Source organism: Garra rufa, chromosome 16 (genome assembly GCF_049309525.1).
Source record: "Garra rufa chromosome 16, GarRuf1.0, whole genome shotgun sequence".
Lineage (NCBI taxonomy): Eukaryota > Metazoa > Chordata > Actinopteri > Cypriniformes > Cyprinidae > Garra > Garra rufa.
Genome location: NC_133376.1, coordinates 18,282,236 through 18,297,854, shown reverse-complemented (window position 1 = coordinate 18,297,854; position 15,619 = coordinate 18,282,236). Strand labels below are relative to the sequence as shown.

The 15,619-nt window shown below is 35.5% G+C and overlaps 2 protein-coding genes across 2 annotated transcripts in view; one reads left to right on the top strand and one right to left on the bottom strand.

The window, feature by feature from the left end:
- Positions 1-1,036: 1,036 nt before the first annotated feature.
- On the bottom strand, positions 1,037-15,263 carry abhd18 (abhydrolase domain containing 18). Its single transcript, XM_073820505.1, has 10 exons — positions 15,147-15,263; positions 14,949-15,024; positions 9,043-9,127; positions 8,903-8,930; positions 8,655-8,793; positions 8,432-8,521; positions 5,059-5,160; positions 4,521-4,899; positions 4,272-4,434; positions 1,037-2,002 (listed from the first exon to the last, which is right to left on the bottom strand). Exons 3-10 carry the CDS (start codon positions 9,101-9,103, stop codon positions 1,948-1,950), a joined length of 1,017 nt encoding a protein of 338 aa, XP_073676606.1. The 5' UTR covers positions 9,104-9,127; positions 14,949-15,024; positions 15,147-15,263; the 3' UTR covers positions 1,037-1,947.
- Positions 15,174-15,619, top strand: part of LOC141288092 (metal cation symporter ZIP8-like) — a 12,088-nt gene continuing 11,642 nt past the window's right edge. The window contains exon 1 of the mRNA XM_073820205.1: positions 15,174-15,198. Within this exon, the coding sequence (XP_073676306.1) occupies positions 15,174-15,198 (25 nt within the window). The remainder of the gene's footprint in view (positions 15,199-15,619) is intronic.

Sequence of the window (15,619 nt, the reverse complement as noted above, 5' to 3'; positions counted from 1 at the left end):
TAGTGCAGAAGGAGGCCCAACAAAGTACTGAGGACATAATACAGTACATTAACACACTTTTCAGAAGGCCAACATGTGTTTAAGATCCTTTTTTATTGGTCACATGAAATATTCTAATTTTATGAAATACTGGATTTGTTTTTTTGGTCTTTAATCCATAATCATCAAAATTGAAACAAATAAAGGATTGAAGTATTTCACTTTGTGTGTAGTGAACTAATATAACATACAAGTTTCACTTTTTGAAACAAATTATTGAAATAAATGGACTTTCCCTCGATATTCAAATTTTTTGGCACATACCTGTATGGGTTAAAATTCTGTCATGTGATGTGGTCGCTATCAAAACATTGCTGTCACTACCAAAAATGTGGATGTTTAGTCAAAAATAAAGTATACTGAATTATCAATTAAGATGGTAAGGTAGTTTTTGGTTCATTGTATATTCAAACTAATGAATCCTTAATTTTGAAATCAGTTTGATCAGCTTTTTGCCTTTTTTTCTAGATTTCTAAATACAACAAATCTCATAAATCAGACTTGAAATAGTTAAAATTGTAATTTTTATTGATTTACCTCTTAACGCTTTTTAATAAAATAGACAAAATATATCTACAAGGAAGATGTAAGCAAAATCTTAATAGGTCAATGTAACCCTTATTAAATTATATATTACTGTTTCAGTAGTGACAAATTTTGGGGAGAGGACAAATATTCCTAAACATTTTGAAAATACAGTATGAGAATTGATTGCACAATTATTAAAAATGTGTACCTTGGATATTAGACAATTTGCATACATTGTTGGAAAATATATATATTTTTAAATACGTTTCCAACAATTCTGTAGAATGGCCCATACTGTGTGATGTTTTTTTCTAAACTCTTATGACATTTTATACACCTAAAATATTTTACATATTAGTGTTCCCTATATTAGCTTGGTCTCTGATTCTCATATTGTCATTCTGATATTTCACTGTCAGCATTTAAGTTAGTTCAAAAGTTTATTTTTTCAAGAAAAAAAGACATCTACTTAGGATTGTCTTTTTATTTTTAGAGTGGAGAAACAAATGAACGGCTCATGAAGAATACAGTGAATACTGAACATGATACATCAGACAAAGTGACAGTAGTAATAATTAAAACATTTCAGTCTATTGAAACACTAGGATTGTTAGCTGTTACTGTAGTAGTTGGCAGTGATTCGGATTTAAGAGTTTGCAACACATGCAGCACTGATTTTTAAACAGTTCACAGAAAATATATTTTGAATTGTGGTCATATTTCTTGCCATCAGCACCTGAGTTTTGTCTCAAATGAGTACCAGTCATTGCTAAAGATCTGGAAAGTACTGGAAATATATGACTTGATCAGTTCTCAAATAACAATTTGTAAAACATTATTATAGATTTTTTTTTCTGAGATATAGCTGCAAGATTAAAACAATGGCATAGCCATGACAAGGCCATTTTTCTGATGCATTATTTGATAAAAAAGGCAAATATTTGCTCTAAAAATTGAATGCATATCAAGTTAATTCATTGCCGGACAATTCAATTCAATCTTTTCAAAGATCTGCTTCATTAAGAGGTTTAAAGACACCTTGATGTGTCAGTGAATTATGGTTTAGAGGCACTTTTTTTTTTTTTTTCAGTGAAATATGTTTCAGTCATCATGATGTAAATGAGTAAAGGCAGTGAGGTCAGGAAGACAAGGTTTTGTATGGGTTAAGTACATGTAACTTGGCTTCAGGTCACTCTGAGTTTTGAGGTGTACCAAACACTACAACTGCTACACACCGACTCCCTTTGGTAGCACCAGGTTTAGTTCCAATTACACATTCTTCTGTAAAAATCACAGTCATCATATTCAGTGTTTTCCATCTCCACATTACACTTTCAAAATCCAACACTTCTTGTTAGTAGTGAGTACCAAAATCCATGGCTATGAGCTGGAATACTTCTGAAGGAACCGGTCGTAGGCGTCATAAATTGCTTGCCTAGAAGTGAAGAATAATGGATGAAATTGAAATGTTAATGCATATGTTTCAAATCGATGAACCATACAGTTCAAGCATTGTGTTACAATTACCAAATAATTAGTATTAGTAATTGTGTTGGTAAGAATTCTCTTATGCTCATCAAGACAGCATTTATTTGATTCAAAATACAGTTCAAAAATAACTCTTTTCTGTTTTATTGTATTTTAAAATCATTCCTGTGATGCAAAGCTGAATTTTCAGCATCATTACTTCAGTCTTTAATGTCACATGAACATTCAAAAATCATTCTAATATGCAAAACAATTCACTTTATTATTATCAATGTTGAAAACAGCTGTGCTGCTTAATATTTCTGTGGAAACAGTGATACATTTTTATTAGGATTCTTCGATCAATATTAAGTTCAAAAGAACAGCATTTATTTGAAATAGAAATTTATCAAAGCATTATAAAAATATTCACTGTCTTGACTGTCTGATCATGTTTGATCAATTAAAATGCATCTTTGCTGAAAAAAGTATTCATTTATTTAGAAAAAACAACTTTTTTGAATTTCAATGTTTTTCAATGCAATTACAATGACCAGAGACTGGTCATTTTTTAAATATAGCTGCAAGGAGCGTTTACCAGGGTTTGAGAACTTTAAGGCATTTAAGCAAATATGGAAAAAGACATTACATATTGTTTAGCAAGCCTATAACCACCTAAATCAAAGATTGAAAAAAAAAAGAACATATTTTTGCCAAATACATGACTGATCTCCTTAAAACTTTGCATGCTTGTTTAAAATCACCTGTTGCGTGTGCTCAGGTTTTGTGAAGTTTTGAGTTTTTCTTTAGGCTTTATAGGATTTTGGGTAAATTTGGACAGGCCCCTTTTCTAAACGACCCTGTTATAGCTTCTCAAAGGGTAAATTTCAACTTTTTTTTTTTTTTTTTTTTTTTTTTGATAATTACTGACCTGGTAATTTTACTGCAGAGTTTTTTTTCCAGACTATGCAAAAACCTAGGACTAGTTCGCAAAAGTACATTTTTTACATCTCTATCATTTAACAAACGATTAGATTGACAGCAGTTCTGGTTCTGGAGGAAAAGTCGTCCAGAATGAGGAGGTCTATCGAATGATACAAATATAGCATGTGTGTGCAAAAAAAGTGTGCAATGTACAATCATTTACGCCCTTGAAAAATCACCCTCCAGTAGTGAATTTCTTTCCAATTTCAAACAGAGCTTTGGGGCCATGAGTCAAACAGGCCCACAGTTTTGTTCCGATCGACCTATGTTAATCTTGTCTAAGAAGTGCTCAAACTTCATCTGCCAATGGCGGCCATGTTTTTTGAGATACGCAAATGTCCTTAAAGACACCTGAGGCACTTTGGACCAAGACCGTGCACAGTGATTTTCATTTTGATAGGACAAATGGTTGTGTAGTTATAGCGATTTTTTTATGTTTTTTGCCCTTTTATAGCGCCACCAAATGGCCAAGCTCTGTGATATTTGTCCTGTGACCTTACAGCTCTTACATAAGCTCTTACATACGTGTTTTGAGTTTGGTGAAGATATCTCATTCCATTCAGGAGTTATAGGCATTTTACGAAAAGTGGCCCTGCCCCTTTCGAACGTTTTGGCGTCCATTTGCGATGGTGAGTCGGAAGTTCTTAATATGAGTCAGAATAATGATTAATATTCACTCTTCAGAGAATCTTTCTGCACTGGTTTGGTTCCGATCAGGAAAAAACCTAGGAGTAGTTTGCAAAAGTATTTAAAAAAATCTTTTTGCCAAGGACTCCAACGACTTAAGACACTGGAGCCTGCGACTGACGGTTTAGGAGTTATGAACGATTTCGTACTTTTGATCACTGTCGTGCTCCCATCAAGCCGATTGGGGCGAGCCTTGGTGATATTGTCTATGATTTGAGTACTACTATCCCTACAAGTTTCAAGTCTCTACAACTTACGGTTGCTGATACTTGGCCATTCTAACAATTACAATAGAGTTTCAGCGCTACACGCTTAAATCCCTAATGATGCAAAAGCACCATAAAGAATCATGATTGTAGTGCATATTATTTATAGCTTTTGACTGCATGGAAGAAAAAAAAGTTAGCTGATTGATCTTTAGAACTTTTTATGTTCCGCTTAAGAAAGACATAAGTCATATAGGCTTGGAACAACATGAGGGTGAGTAAATGATGACAGAAATTAATTAAAAGTGATTCACATCACTTTGAACTCTGAATATTTTTTTTTTCTTAAGCCTGACTTACCGAAACAGTCCTTGTTTGAAGAGGTAGGCACTGATGTGACCTCCATTGAGGTAGCGAACCTCACAGCCAGGCCAGATTTCCTGTAAACTGCGAACTCCAGTGCGTGGAACATAAGCGTCTTCCTTTGCCTGGACTATAATGATCAGACTGGGATCTAGAGGCACTGGAGACAAAGTATGCAACAAAGAGAGAGGATCAAACAATGAAACACAATCCAACCTGTGTCAACAAAATAAAACAGATCTGCACCTGAAAAATTGGCGATGTGTGTGCATTCGTCCATAACGCCCTTCATGAAGCAGAGAGACTCCCGCTGCAGCGAATGCCGCTGACCAGACCCGCAGGTGATGTTTTTAGCATGGAGCATGTCCAAATGAGGCCTGCTGCTGCTCACAGCAGACAGCATCTGATCCAGGCCGTCTCTCTCTCTTTTACCGATCAGTAGGGCCGAGTTTGAGGCATGACCTCCAGTCTCGGGCTGAGAACAAGTGGAGCGCAGCCCCATCTGGTGGTCCCTCTCTGGCGAGTGGAGGTCAAGAAGGTCGTGGGTAAGATCCAGGTCAGAGAGACGGTCAAAGCTGCCTGGAGCATTTTTTACAAATTCCTGGCCCATTCGGAAAGAGTCTGTCTAAAAATAAACAAAAAGGGTGTGTCAGTGAGTGATTAGTCAAAAATGTTGCACCTCCAACATGAGTCATGTGATATATTACGTAAGGAACAAATCATATCTTCTTCTATGGTCTAAATTACAACAAAACTAGTTTTGCCTACAGAATAACATCTTTACCCCACAATACTCCAGCATATTGATGATTTCTTCCTCATAGACTGTGTGTGCTGCATACTGCTTTTCTAGTTCTCTCCAGTTCACAGCTCGACTTAAAACACCCTGTAAAAAGCATATCATTTTTTAATAGATTGAAAAAAGAAAGGTCAATGAACTTAAAATACCTCAAATTATTCCCTTTTATTTTAGGTCAACTGAATCAATCAATGAACAATTGAACATGAACAATTGTAAATAGGAGTGAGTGACACTAGGTGACTTCTATATTATTATGCTCTGATGCTGTTGATGACACAGGAATGAAGTAAAGGTATTCACAGCTATGACGTTTAGTAGCCAAGTGACTAATACTGCCTTTTACGTCCTGGGAAAATCCTACATACCAGTTAACTAACACAAAAACCTAAAACTAAAAAAACATTACTTTACATAAAAAAACTAACTGAAATTAATATTATTTCAACTAGTTACCAAGCCAGCATTCTTTTTTTTTTTAATTTAGTTTACCTAATGTATTAAAATAACTAAGGAGTAAAGCTGGAATTAAAACATATACATATACAGTATATACAAACACCGTAAGGGGAAATCGGTGAAAAGTCCTGGATGAGTTAGCCCAAGCAAATGTAATCTTTTAGCTTTAAATCGGTTTGAACAATCAGCTTCCGGCATTTGCGTATCCTACACCAGAGCGCGTTCACATGTCACGAGCCGGATGAAAAGCTTGTGCTCATGACAGATGGAGATGGCTGTGTATCAAAGGTAAAAAATGATATAAATACTGTTCAGTTTTTCGTGTCTTAGGACATGTATCATCACGAGCCGCAGCAGGGTGTAATTTGGATTTGTCTGTGCATGTTTTTTTTTTACTTTTAAAGGTCTGGTGCCCATTCACTGCCATTATTTGGCTGACAGACTGCACCAGTTTTAGCTAAAAATCTTTGTAATCTTCGAATATAGGCGAATTTGCGCCAGACAACGTGAATGACGCAAAATGCACGACACTTTTGCCACGAATATGCCTCAATCGCATCTTCCGTGCAAGTTTAAAAATTTCAACTTGTTTATTAAACTCATATTGTTTACATATACAATAGCAATAATTGGTTAATAATTTATTGATTCTCCCTAATTCCTCTTTTTCATCAAATTTTCCTTTCTAAAAAAGCCTACTGCTTATACATTCAGAAAGTCCAGTTTGTGGACATTTACACAGAGATGTGTTATTAGTCAGGTGGCAACAAACAAACCACTGGTTTTACAAGAATCATTTCAGATTTAAGAAGTGTTTTAACATGGAATCAACTACTCTGCCGTCCAAAGGCAAAGCGCAGTAACTACACATTTGGTCAAAATTGAGTTAAAGCTTAAAATGGACTTTGTGACAATTGTTTTGTCTTGTGGCAAAGTCTCCTGGTTCAATTTTGTCCTGTTTCAGAGAAACGAGAGTGTCAACCTGTTTGACTAGCTGATTGTATTACTATCTGACTACCATGTATTACTTTTGTTTTCTTTTAAACACAATAAACTGCACAAATGTACCGTCTCCTAATATATTTTTATATGAAATAACCTTGAGATTTAAAGGAGTCATATAATGCGGTTCCTTGTTTTCCTTTGTCTTTGGACTATTACAAGCTGTTTGTGCATAGATACAATCTGTAAAGTTGCAAAGCTTAAAGTCTCAAAACCAAAGAGATATTTAGTATAAAAGTTAAGACTCAGCCACACCTCCCTAAAACGGCTCATTCAAACACGTCACGGGGTGAGTAGATTAGCGTAACACTGCCCTTATGTGTATGGAAAGAAAGAAGGCTTAACTTTTACCAGCTGTAGCTGCCATGTTGTGGAGACATTGCAAAACCGAAAGTACTTTATTTGGCGTCCCAAATGAGGACACAACTAGACATAGTCTAAAAGAGTAAAAAGACAGTACGAGCCATTATAATCAGTAGTTATGTCCTCACTGGATGCAACAAATGCCTCGTTTATAATGGGTTTTATTGTTTTTGTTGCATCGCGCCTAGAAATTGCATGTAAGGGGCGTAACATTTCCGTCACGCGCTTGAGGTATTCGGGCAATCGCAATGCACCGGATGGCTGGCCAATCAGAGAACACCCCCTGCAGTTACTTCACAAACCCAGTTTGGGAAACCTTGATGTAATATAATGTTTAATGCACTTCATATTGTTTATAACAACAAATGGAATAGTTGTTTTTTTTACACTTTGTATTTTTAAATCAATGTGAAAAACAGCAGGTCAAAAGTAATCTAAAAGTAGTCTGATAATATTACTTAAAATGAATTACGTTACTAACTAAAATTTTTGTCATGTAGTTTTGCCATGATTCTGGATTATTTTTAAGCAAAAAAAGTTACAAAAAGATGCTTTAACTGATAATAAAATAACACTGCTACATACTTTCACTTTCAATTTTCAAACAAATAAGCTTAAAGATATAAGCCCTTCAGAGATAATGCCATAAAATGAATGGCAACAGATATGCACTAGGTGTGTATTCGTTTACATTCTTGTGCTGCCAGCGTCTTACATTTCACAAACTCGCTAAATAAGCAGTATTTTCTAGAAAAATGTATAGTAGTTGTTCATTAAAAGATAAAATGCAAGTCCATTCCAAAGGGAGATATTTCGTTTTCAAAACAAATCTCTTTTTAAATCATTGGCGGGTGGGGGACAGCTGCTTCTAGGATGCTTCAGTGAGTCGCAGGGCAGCTCGTATAAACGCGAGCATTGACTAAAGTGTCCGCAAACTGCTCCAGTAGCCGTGCTGGATCCGCGCCGTTGATGTGTGTGATGTAAAAACAAGCATTGACTAGAGTAACGATCATCAAAACAAGTCGATCCATAATAAAAAGTGCCTCACATGGCTCCAGAGGGGTCAGTAAAAGCCTCCTTTAGAGATCCGATGTGTTTCGTAAGAAAAATATCCATATTTAAAACGTAATAATCATACAGAACTTGCTGCTTTGGGAAGGGCCGTGGCAGTACTGAAACACCGTCTAGGCTGTTTGCCAATCGCAATGCAGTGGGACTGCTAACCAATCACAACACATTTCGTTTTTGGGAAGGGGACCTTAATTAAACCCGGAATGAATGGAGCTATTTGTGCCAGCCTGGAGAGAAAGCTATAGTAATAATGTAAATTATGTGAAAAATAATGCGTTTTTCGAACCACAAAGCATGAGAGCATGTTCTAGTGCACCCCCCCCCCCCCCCCAAATAAAAAAAAGACTTTGTAAAAGAGCATAATATGACCCCTTTAAAACTTGACAAATCTGACTCAATAAATCAGAACTAAAAGCAAGTTTAAGTGTCCTTGTCTAATATGATGGTAAAACTAAAATCTTACTGTAGTAAAAACACTTGAAGCAGTCGTCCAGGATAAACAAGGTATGAGTGGAATTGGTTTGGGCCAGTTTGTTACAGCTAGTGACGCCATCTAGGAAGAAAATGAGTATGTACATAACCAATAGATTTTTTTACATGATATGGAACAGGTTCTTCTGAACACATCTGATTGTAAACAACATGAACTAATTAAGTCATATATACATGAGAAACACAAAACCTACATGTCCCCCCATGGAAATGCCAGTCATGCCTAGAGGCCAAAAACCCTCTCGCTCCAGCCAGTGTAACAGTGCAGCAGACTCCAGGATTAATGCTGCACCCATCACAAACAGATCCGATACGTTCTTCAGACTGGAGCGACTGCATTAAACACAAATCAAAATCATTGTAAACATGCACTGTTCATTCTAACGCTCAATACCACAAAAAAATAGACAATGATAGCTGCTGCAGGTAAATAAACACTCACAGCTGGTCTTTAGGTTTCCTGTATCCATGTAAAGCTCAGAGTCAAGGAGGTATTAGAGAAGATCTTGAGAAGATTCTTGATACTAGGGTTTACACGACAAACTAATAAATGATTTGTAGTTTAACATTTTTTAAGGATATAATAAGGATTCTCCAACAGTAGAGATGCCATCCCTGCTTCTTTAATCATTGGTCTGGCCATTAGTGTTCGTCTTCTCCAGAAAAACTGTAACACACACAAATAGGTATGCATCAAATTCTGATTAAATTCTACATGATACTGATAAGCCAATAATTATCTTCAACTTATAACCAAAAATAGATATTTTATACAATATCTATTCAAAATACTATCACTATTTTGTTCAAAATAAATGTATTTAAATTAGAGGTCGACCAGTATTGGTTTTTACCGATACCGATAGCTAGGTTGGACCACACTGGCCGATACCAATTAATTAACCGATAGTTTTTGAAAATGGATAATTAAAGGCAACTAAAATAGTGCTCTACTATTTAAAAAAAAGTACTAAACCATACTTTGTAAATGAATAAAAAATATTAATATTAATTATATATTGATCATTAAAGTCATTTCATAGTTCATTAATGTTAACAAAATAAACTTCAAAATTTAACAATACATCAGTAAATGTTGAAATTAACAAACTCTAACAAGGAACAACACTTCTATTCTACAGCTTTCATCAATCTTAGTTGATGTTACAAATGGGCTCATTGTAAAGGGGTGGGAATCTTTACATTTTAACAATAAATAAAATTGCAGTTTCTATGCTTTTTGTTTATACATGGAATCTCTGTATGTCAGTACTGCCATCTTAAAATTAAGATTCAATTTAATTATATCAAATTATTATATCAAATAATTTATATCAAATTTATTTCGTGCAAAATTTACTTTATTTTTTTTTATTATATAAGCAGGCTACTTTTTAAAACAATTACTTATTTAAAATAAGTATCTAAAATTTAAGTATCCGAAAGTTTACAGACTATAGTAGTAGTCTGTATTCTTTTTTCTTTTTCATTTGATTATTACCAGGGCCGGCCTAAGCCTTCAGGAGGCCCTAAGCAGAATTTTATTTGGGGGCCCCTCTGTGCCACCAATATGACTAATTATTGTAAATTCTTTATTATTCGCACACTATAAATCTAAGACACCCAATATAATTTTTTTTTCTTGTAGCTGTGTTGCTTACATCATACCAATGTTTTTACCCTTGCTATGATCTTTAATTGTAACAGCAGCAAACCCACAGGAGTAGTCAGGTGTTAATTTGCACTTTAACATTCAAAGTCTTGCAGTACCAGTTGGCACACTTAATGTGGTGTACTGAAAAGTAGCAAAATAAACTAGTAGACAATGCTCTTACTGTAAACACTTTAACCACTTTAATTTATTTTTTTGCAACATGTAAAAAGTGCAATACAATCAACTACAAATAAAATAAATAATAAAACATAAGGCTAATGTTAACCACTTTAATTACTTTTGGTCAGAAAATGTTGCAACTTGTAAAAAGTGCAATACAATCAACTACAAATAAAATAAATAATATAATAAATAATAAAATATAAAGCTAAATACCAAAGAACTATAAATTAGTCAAATACAAACAGGGTATTTTTATATGAAAAGACAAACTAACTCAACTTTACATTGCACCTGGACGAACAAACACAAAGCGCAAGTGAAAGTCTGTCAGTGCGCGAGTTTGTCCATCTAATAGTACTGCATTACAAACGGCAGAAATGAAGGCATATCTAAAGTAAAAAAAAAAAACTGCGGATGAAAGCACGCAAGCAATGCGCACGTGTCTCACAGTGCAAATTCTGTGCAATGAAGCCCGCCTTTGTCTGTACTGTAGCTCGCACAAGTGCCATATGCGGGGAAAAACACAAGCTCAATGAAGAGAGGATTGCGATGCATCGGAGAATCCATTTTTTACCCACACTTAATGAAACCGGCCAAAAGTGCAGCGCTGTTCAAAGGGAAGTCTAAAACAGTTTATTTAAATCACCAAACGGGCAAATGTTTATTTCAAGAAGAAGAATCAAAAAAAGCGGCAAAAACAACAAACCAAACGGAAAGAGAAAGGGCGATCTATATTGTTGTAGGCATTTAAGAAAATTTCTTTTCTGTTTTACATTATGTTTAAACATTATTTGTTTGTGGTTTGTTTTCAGGTTAATCTGTTTATTACGAAAGAAGTTTGTGTAATTTGTAAATGTCATAAAGGACGTGGTATGAATTGGACGGCAGTACGCCAGGAGAATTGGAGAGGGTCAGACACTTTTTTGACCACTTCGTACATTTTTATTTGTGGAAAATACCTTCTTAAACGAATTTCGTTTTGTACCATTTTTATCTTAATTTTTAATACATATTTTTGTTGATCACTTATTAAAATCAAATAAGAACAAGGAAAACAGGCATAGTGAAATAAAGTGCGTATGCTTCTTCGGCCTGAAGAAAAGGCTAAAACATAAATGATAGCTCTATATGAAGCATACAGACTTTATTAGAGCTACAGAAATACAAACCTTTCGCTAGGGTTGTCGCGATAACCGCAATATCGCAATACCGCGCTATTGACGTGCATAACCGCAGAGGAATGCAACAACCGCAGCAACCGCGATATTTGCCTGTTTTCTTTTTTCCTAAGGTTTTGCCCTTCTCACTGAACGCCTGTGTGCTGAATATTAAATTAGAAATAAGTTAGTAATGATAACATAATGTGTTTATTATGAGGCTCAGTAGATATGCACTTAACAAGCCTAAACAGCGAATGAGAGAGAGAGATCGACTGAGCTTGTGCGATTAAATCCTTCTGTCTTTCAGATCGAGTTGGGTATGTATGTGAAACTAGCTTGTCATGTCCAAGGACAGTGAAATCTCTGTCTTAGCATCGACGCTCTGCTGGTCAGCTGAGCCTTTAAAAGTGGCGATTAAAGTTAAAATAATTTCAACATCGTGTTTCATTACGTCTCTCTTTAAATAAGCGTTTTTGAACGTGTGGTTGAATGAACGGTTTAAAGACTCACTCAAAGATAGTCTCTTGCCTCCATCTTGTGGCGTAACAAAGAAAATGCACTGACTGACAGCTCGCCTAAAACACGCAGGTAAAATATTAACAGAAAAAGGCGCGCATTATCGAATCTGACTGGACAAGAGACTTTTTCTATCAGTATTTCACCTGCGTGTTCTAGGCGAAAGCCAGAAAAGTCAGAAAGAAATGCAAATTTTAAAGAAAATTTTCTGGCTAGGTTTCTATGTAAGTACTGTTTACTTCACTTCATGTATCAACGCGATTTCTGAATATGACCTTACATTGTAACAGCCTACACACAATTATATATATATATTAGGGCTGCAACAACGAATCGATAAAATCGATAAAAATCGATTACTAAAAGCGTTGGCAACGAATTTCATAATCGATTCGTTGTGTCGCGCGACGCAGAGACATTTGGTTGTTATTATATATATATTTAAAAAAATTGAGCGCAGAGTGGAGTGGACACATTCGGTCTCTCTCCCGCACTGATGCCAGCAGAGTTCGGCACCTCATAAACTGTGTTTCCATCCAAAAATGCGAATTTAACTTATGCGCAAAACTGGAACATTTGAGCATAAAGCACCGTTTCTACATTATATATATATGCTGCCCCGATTTATATCAAACATGTTTGATATTTAAGCCTACTTTGGCTAGCGTACTTTCACAGCAGCCAATGCTCGATCGCAAAACAGCTGCTGTACGGGTCGTTGGATAGTGGAGATGGAGAAAACTACTTCTATAGTTTTTGTAACACTGTCTGTCTGTATAATGTGTCGAAAACATACCACAACCGTAAGGAGAAAGAGGAGCTCTGCTGAGGTGAAATCGTCTCAGTTTTGAATAGGGCTGTGACGGTGGCACGTTGTTTTTTTATATATAGCCTACACTTCAGTCAGCTAACAAGCAGCCTAAAAACGCTAAAATAAATCAAAGAAATAATATATTTAATTAAGAAAGTAGCCTAAGAATATTATATAGGTTATTAAACAAACATTCCTTGTAAAAATGTCCGACAGCTCATCAATTTTTGGCCGACTGAATTTCCAGTCCGACTGTCTTTTTTTCTCTTTCTCTTCCTCATTACACAGCTGCTGATTTTAATAGCAAAGTGATTACATTTATTTTCGTTCCTTTAGTTTATAAAGTTAATTTAGAGATATATTTGGAACACTTTTTGTTTGTTAAATTCAAGTTTTTGTTTTTTAAAGTTATACTAGCAAACAGCGGCAGACAGATCAAAAGCCTGCTTAATTCATCGCGATTTAAATTAAAATCCATTGATATAAAAAACTTAAAACATATCACAATATTAGTTTAATCATTCAATCAAGATAATTCCAAAGTTTGTGCGGAGAGGAGCGCGCTTTGCAGCGCATGGAGACGCCAGTGCAATGTGGAATTTCTTTTTTGCTCATAAAGGTAAGAGTAATTTACCACCCGGGCCGGAACTGTAAAGGGTCTACCTTAGTTTGTGTGTACTAACAGTATCAACAAAATGTGCTCTTAAAGAAAACAAACAGAATACGCTTGATATCTTTGGTTTAAACAGGATCGCTTCACAATAATTAACCGAAACCCAGGTAATTGCCTCACAAACACAATATCTATAGAAAGCTTTAAATTATTATTTTACTATAAAACGAAATAATTAAAATCGAAAACAAAACTCTTTCATTAGCTAATCCATAAAGATGCATTAGGCATTAATGAGCAGATGGCAGGATCGTCAATTTCATCTTTGCAACACTGAATCAGAAAATACTAGTTTATTAATAAGTAATTCGAATATTTTCTTAATTTTTGCCTTGACACATTCATGGTAATTACTTTTGCTGGGGCTTTGAGGCCAGTTTTGCGTGCATTTGAATGCGGAACTCTTCCAGCTGGTCGCTGCTGATGGCAGGACACTAAACACCGCCGTGGCAGAATGAATGTAGCAGAAAGTTAGTCAAGTTATCCCGTTCCAGCGTGCAAAGTCACATGACTTTTTTAATGCGCACTGAGGAATTTAATTTGAGAGGCTTCTTGATGGGAAATGCAGCATGTACACCACAGCAAGCCGCTGTCTTGACTGATAGTAATTTTAGTTTATTTAGTCTATATATTTGGCAGATGTAAAGCATACATGTGTATGTTTTTTGTGTTAGTCCATTTTTATTTTATTATTATTATTATAACAGTTCAAGGAGCAACATGTTCGTGCACTTTCTAAAGATTTTAGTTCTGTTTTTGAATAAAGGGTTGTAAATCCCTTGTTTTTTTATCCGATTCATCGATTAATCGAAAAAATAATCGACAGATTAATCGATTATTAAAATAATCGTTAGTTGCAGCCCTAATATATATATATATATATATATATGGCGGTAATACCGCATATCGCGCTACTGAGCCACTCAAAATTACCGCAAGGGAAATTCCTTTACCGCGACAGCCCTACGTTTCGCTTAAATGCACAATGCTCAATCTTCCAGCCCAGGGCCAAGTCTTTATGAACATTAACAAAGATTTGGGACAGATATGAGCTAATGTAAAACTATGAATGGCGCTCTGTGGTGCAGCAGGATTTCTGTCGGCTAAATGAACACAGTTTGCTTTCTCACATCACGTCTTTAAATCTGCAACTTTGCTGGCTAACAATATGACCAGCTGGATATAAACCAATGCAAATATATGGTAACAATCCTAACATTCAACACTGGTGTCGATTTAACCTTTCATACTCTATGACAGCGGAGCGGAGCGTGAGCTGCTTCAGCAAAGAATGCAACCCGGAAAAACTATCGGCAAGGATTTTTGCCGATAACCGATAGTTCCGCCAATCAACTATCGGTGCCGATTAATCGGCAAAACCGATACATCGGTCGACCTCTAATTTAAATACATAATTAAAACATCAGATCATTTTAAAGGTGCTACAGCTGCATTTAGACACTATAAAAATCACGTTTTTTGCACACTCACATGGTCTCCTGTTCCAGCCAGGTGAATACAGACTGGTCTGTGCTTTTTCCATTTCTTAGGTACAATAAACTGGAATCTAGTGGGATAGTTGAAACAACATGTCTTCATTTGAAAGAACTTTGAATACAAGCCAAACAATAAGTCACATTAATCCTCCACATTTGCATTCAGTGTTTGTGAGCGATTTGTTTTGGTTACCTGGCTTTGACAGACTCAGCTGGCAGGATGCCCGGGACAAAGTGCTCCAGCGGTGATATGAAATGACCGTTGTGAATTTTGCAATCTGTGTGATCTTCTACCTTCAGGCACCGCAGAACACAGTTAATGGAACAGTACAGTTTTTAATGTTTTTTAAAGAAGCCTCTTCTGCTCACCGAGCCTGCACTTATTTGATCCAAAGTACAACAAAAACAGTACAATTTTGAAATATTTCTACTATTTAAAATAACGGTTTTCTATTTGAAAATATTTTGAAATGTAATTTATGTGATCAAAGCTGAATTTTCAGCAACATTAATCCTGTCTTGAGTGTCCCATGATCCTTCAGAAAACATTGTAAGCTGATTTGCAGTTTAAGAAACATTTTCTATTATTACCATCAATATTTAAAACAGTTAAGTACTTATGTTCAGGATTCTCTGATGAACAGAAAGATCAAAAGATCAACATTT

What these genes read in the sequence shown, in the direction of transcription:
- abhd18 (XM_073820505.1), bottom strand. Translation starts at nt 9,103, where the DNA reads ATGGCCAGACCAATGATTAAAGAAGCAGGGATGGCATCTCTACTGTTG. An exon ending in ATATGCTGGAGTATTGTGGG is followed by an intron (nt 4,900 to 5,058) that starts GTAAAGATGTTA and finishes GTTTATTTTTAG; the next exon opens with ACAGACTCTTTCCGAATGGG. An exon ending in TTCAAACAAGGACTGTTTCG is followed by an intron (nt 2,003 to 4,271) that starts GTAAGTCAGGCT and finishes CTTCACTTCTAG; the next exon opens with GCAAGCAATTTATGACGCCT.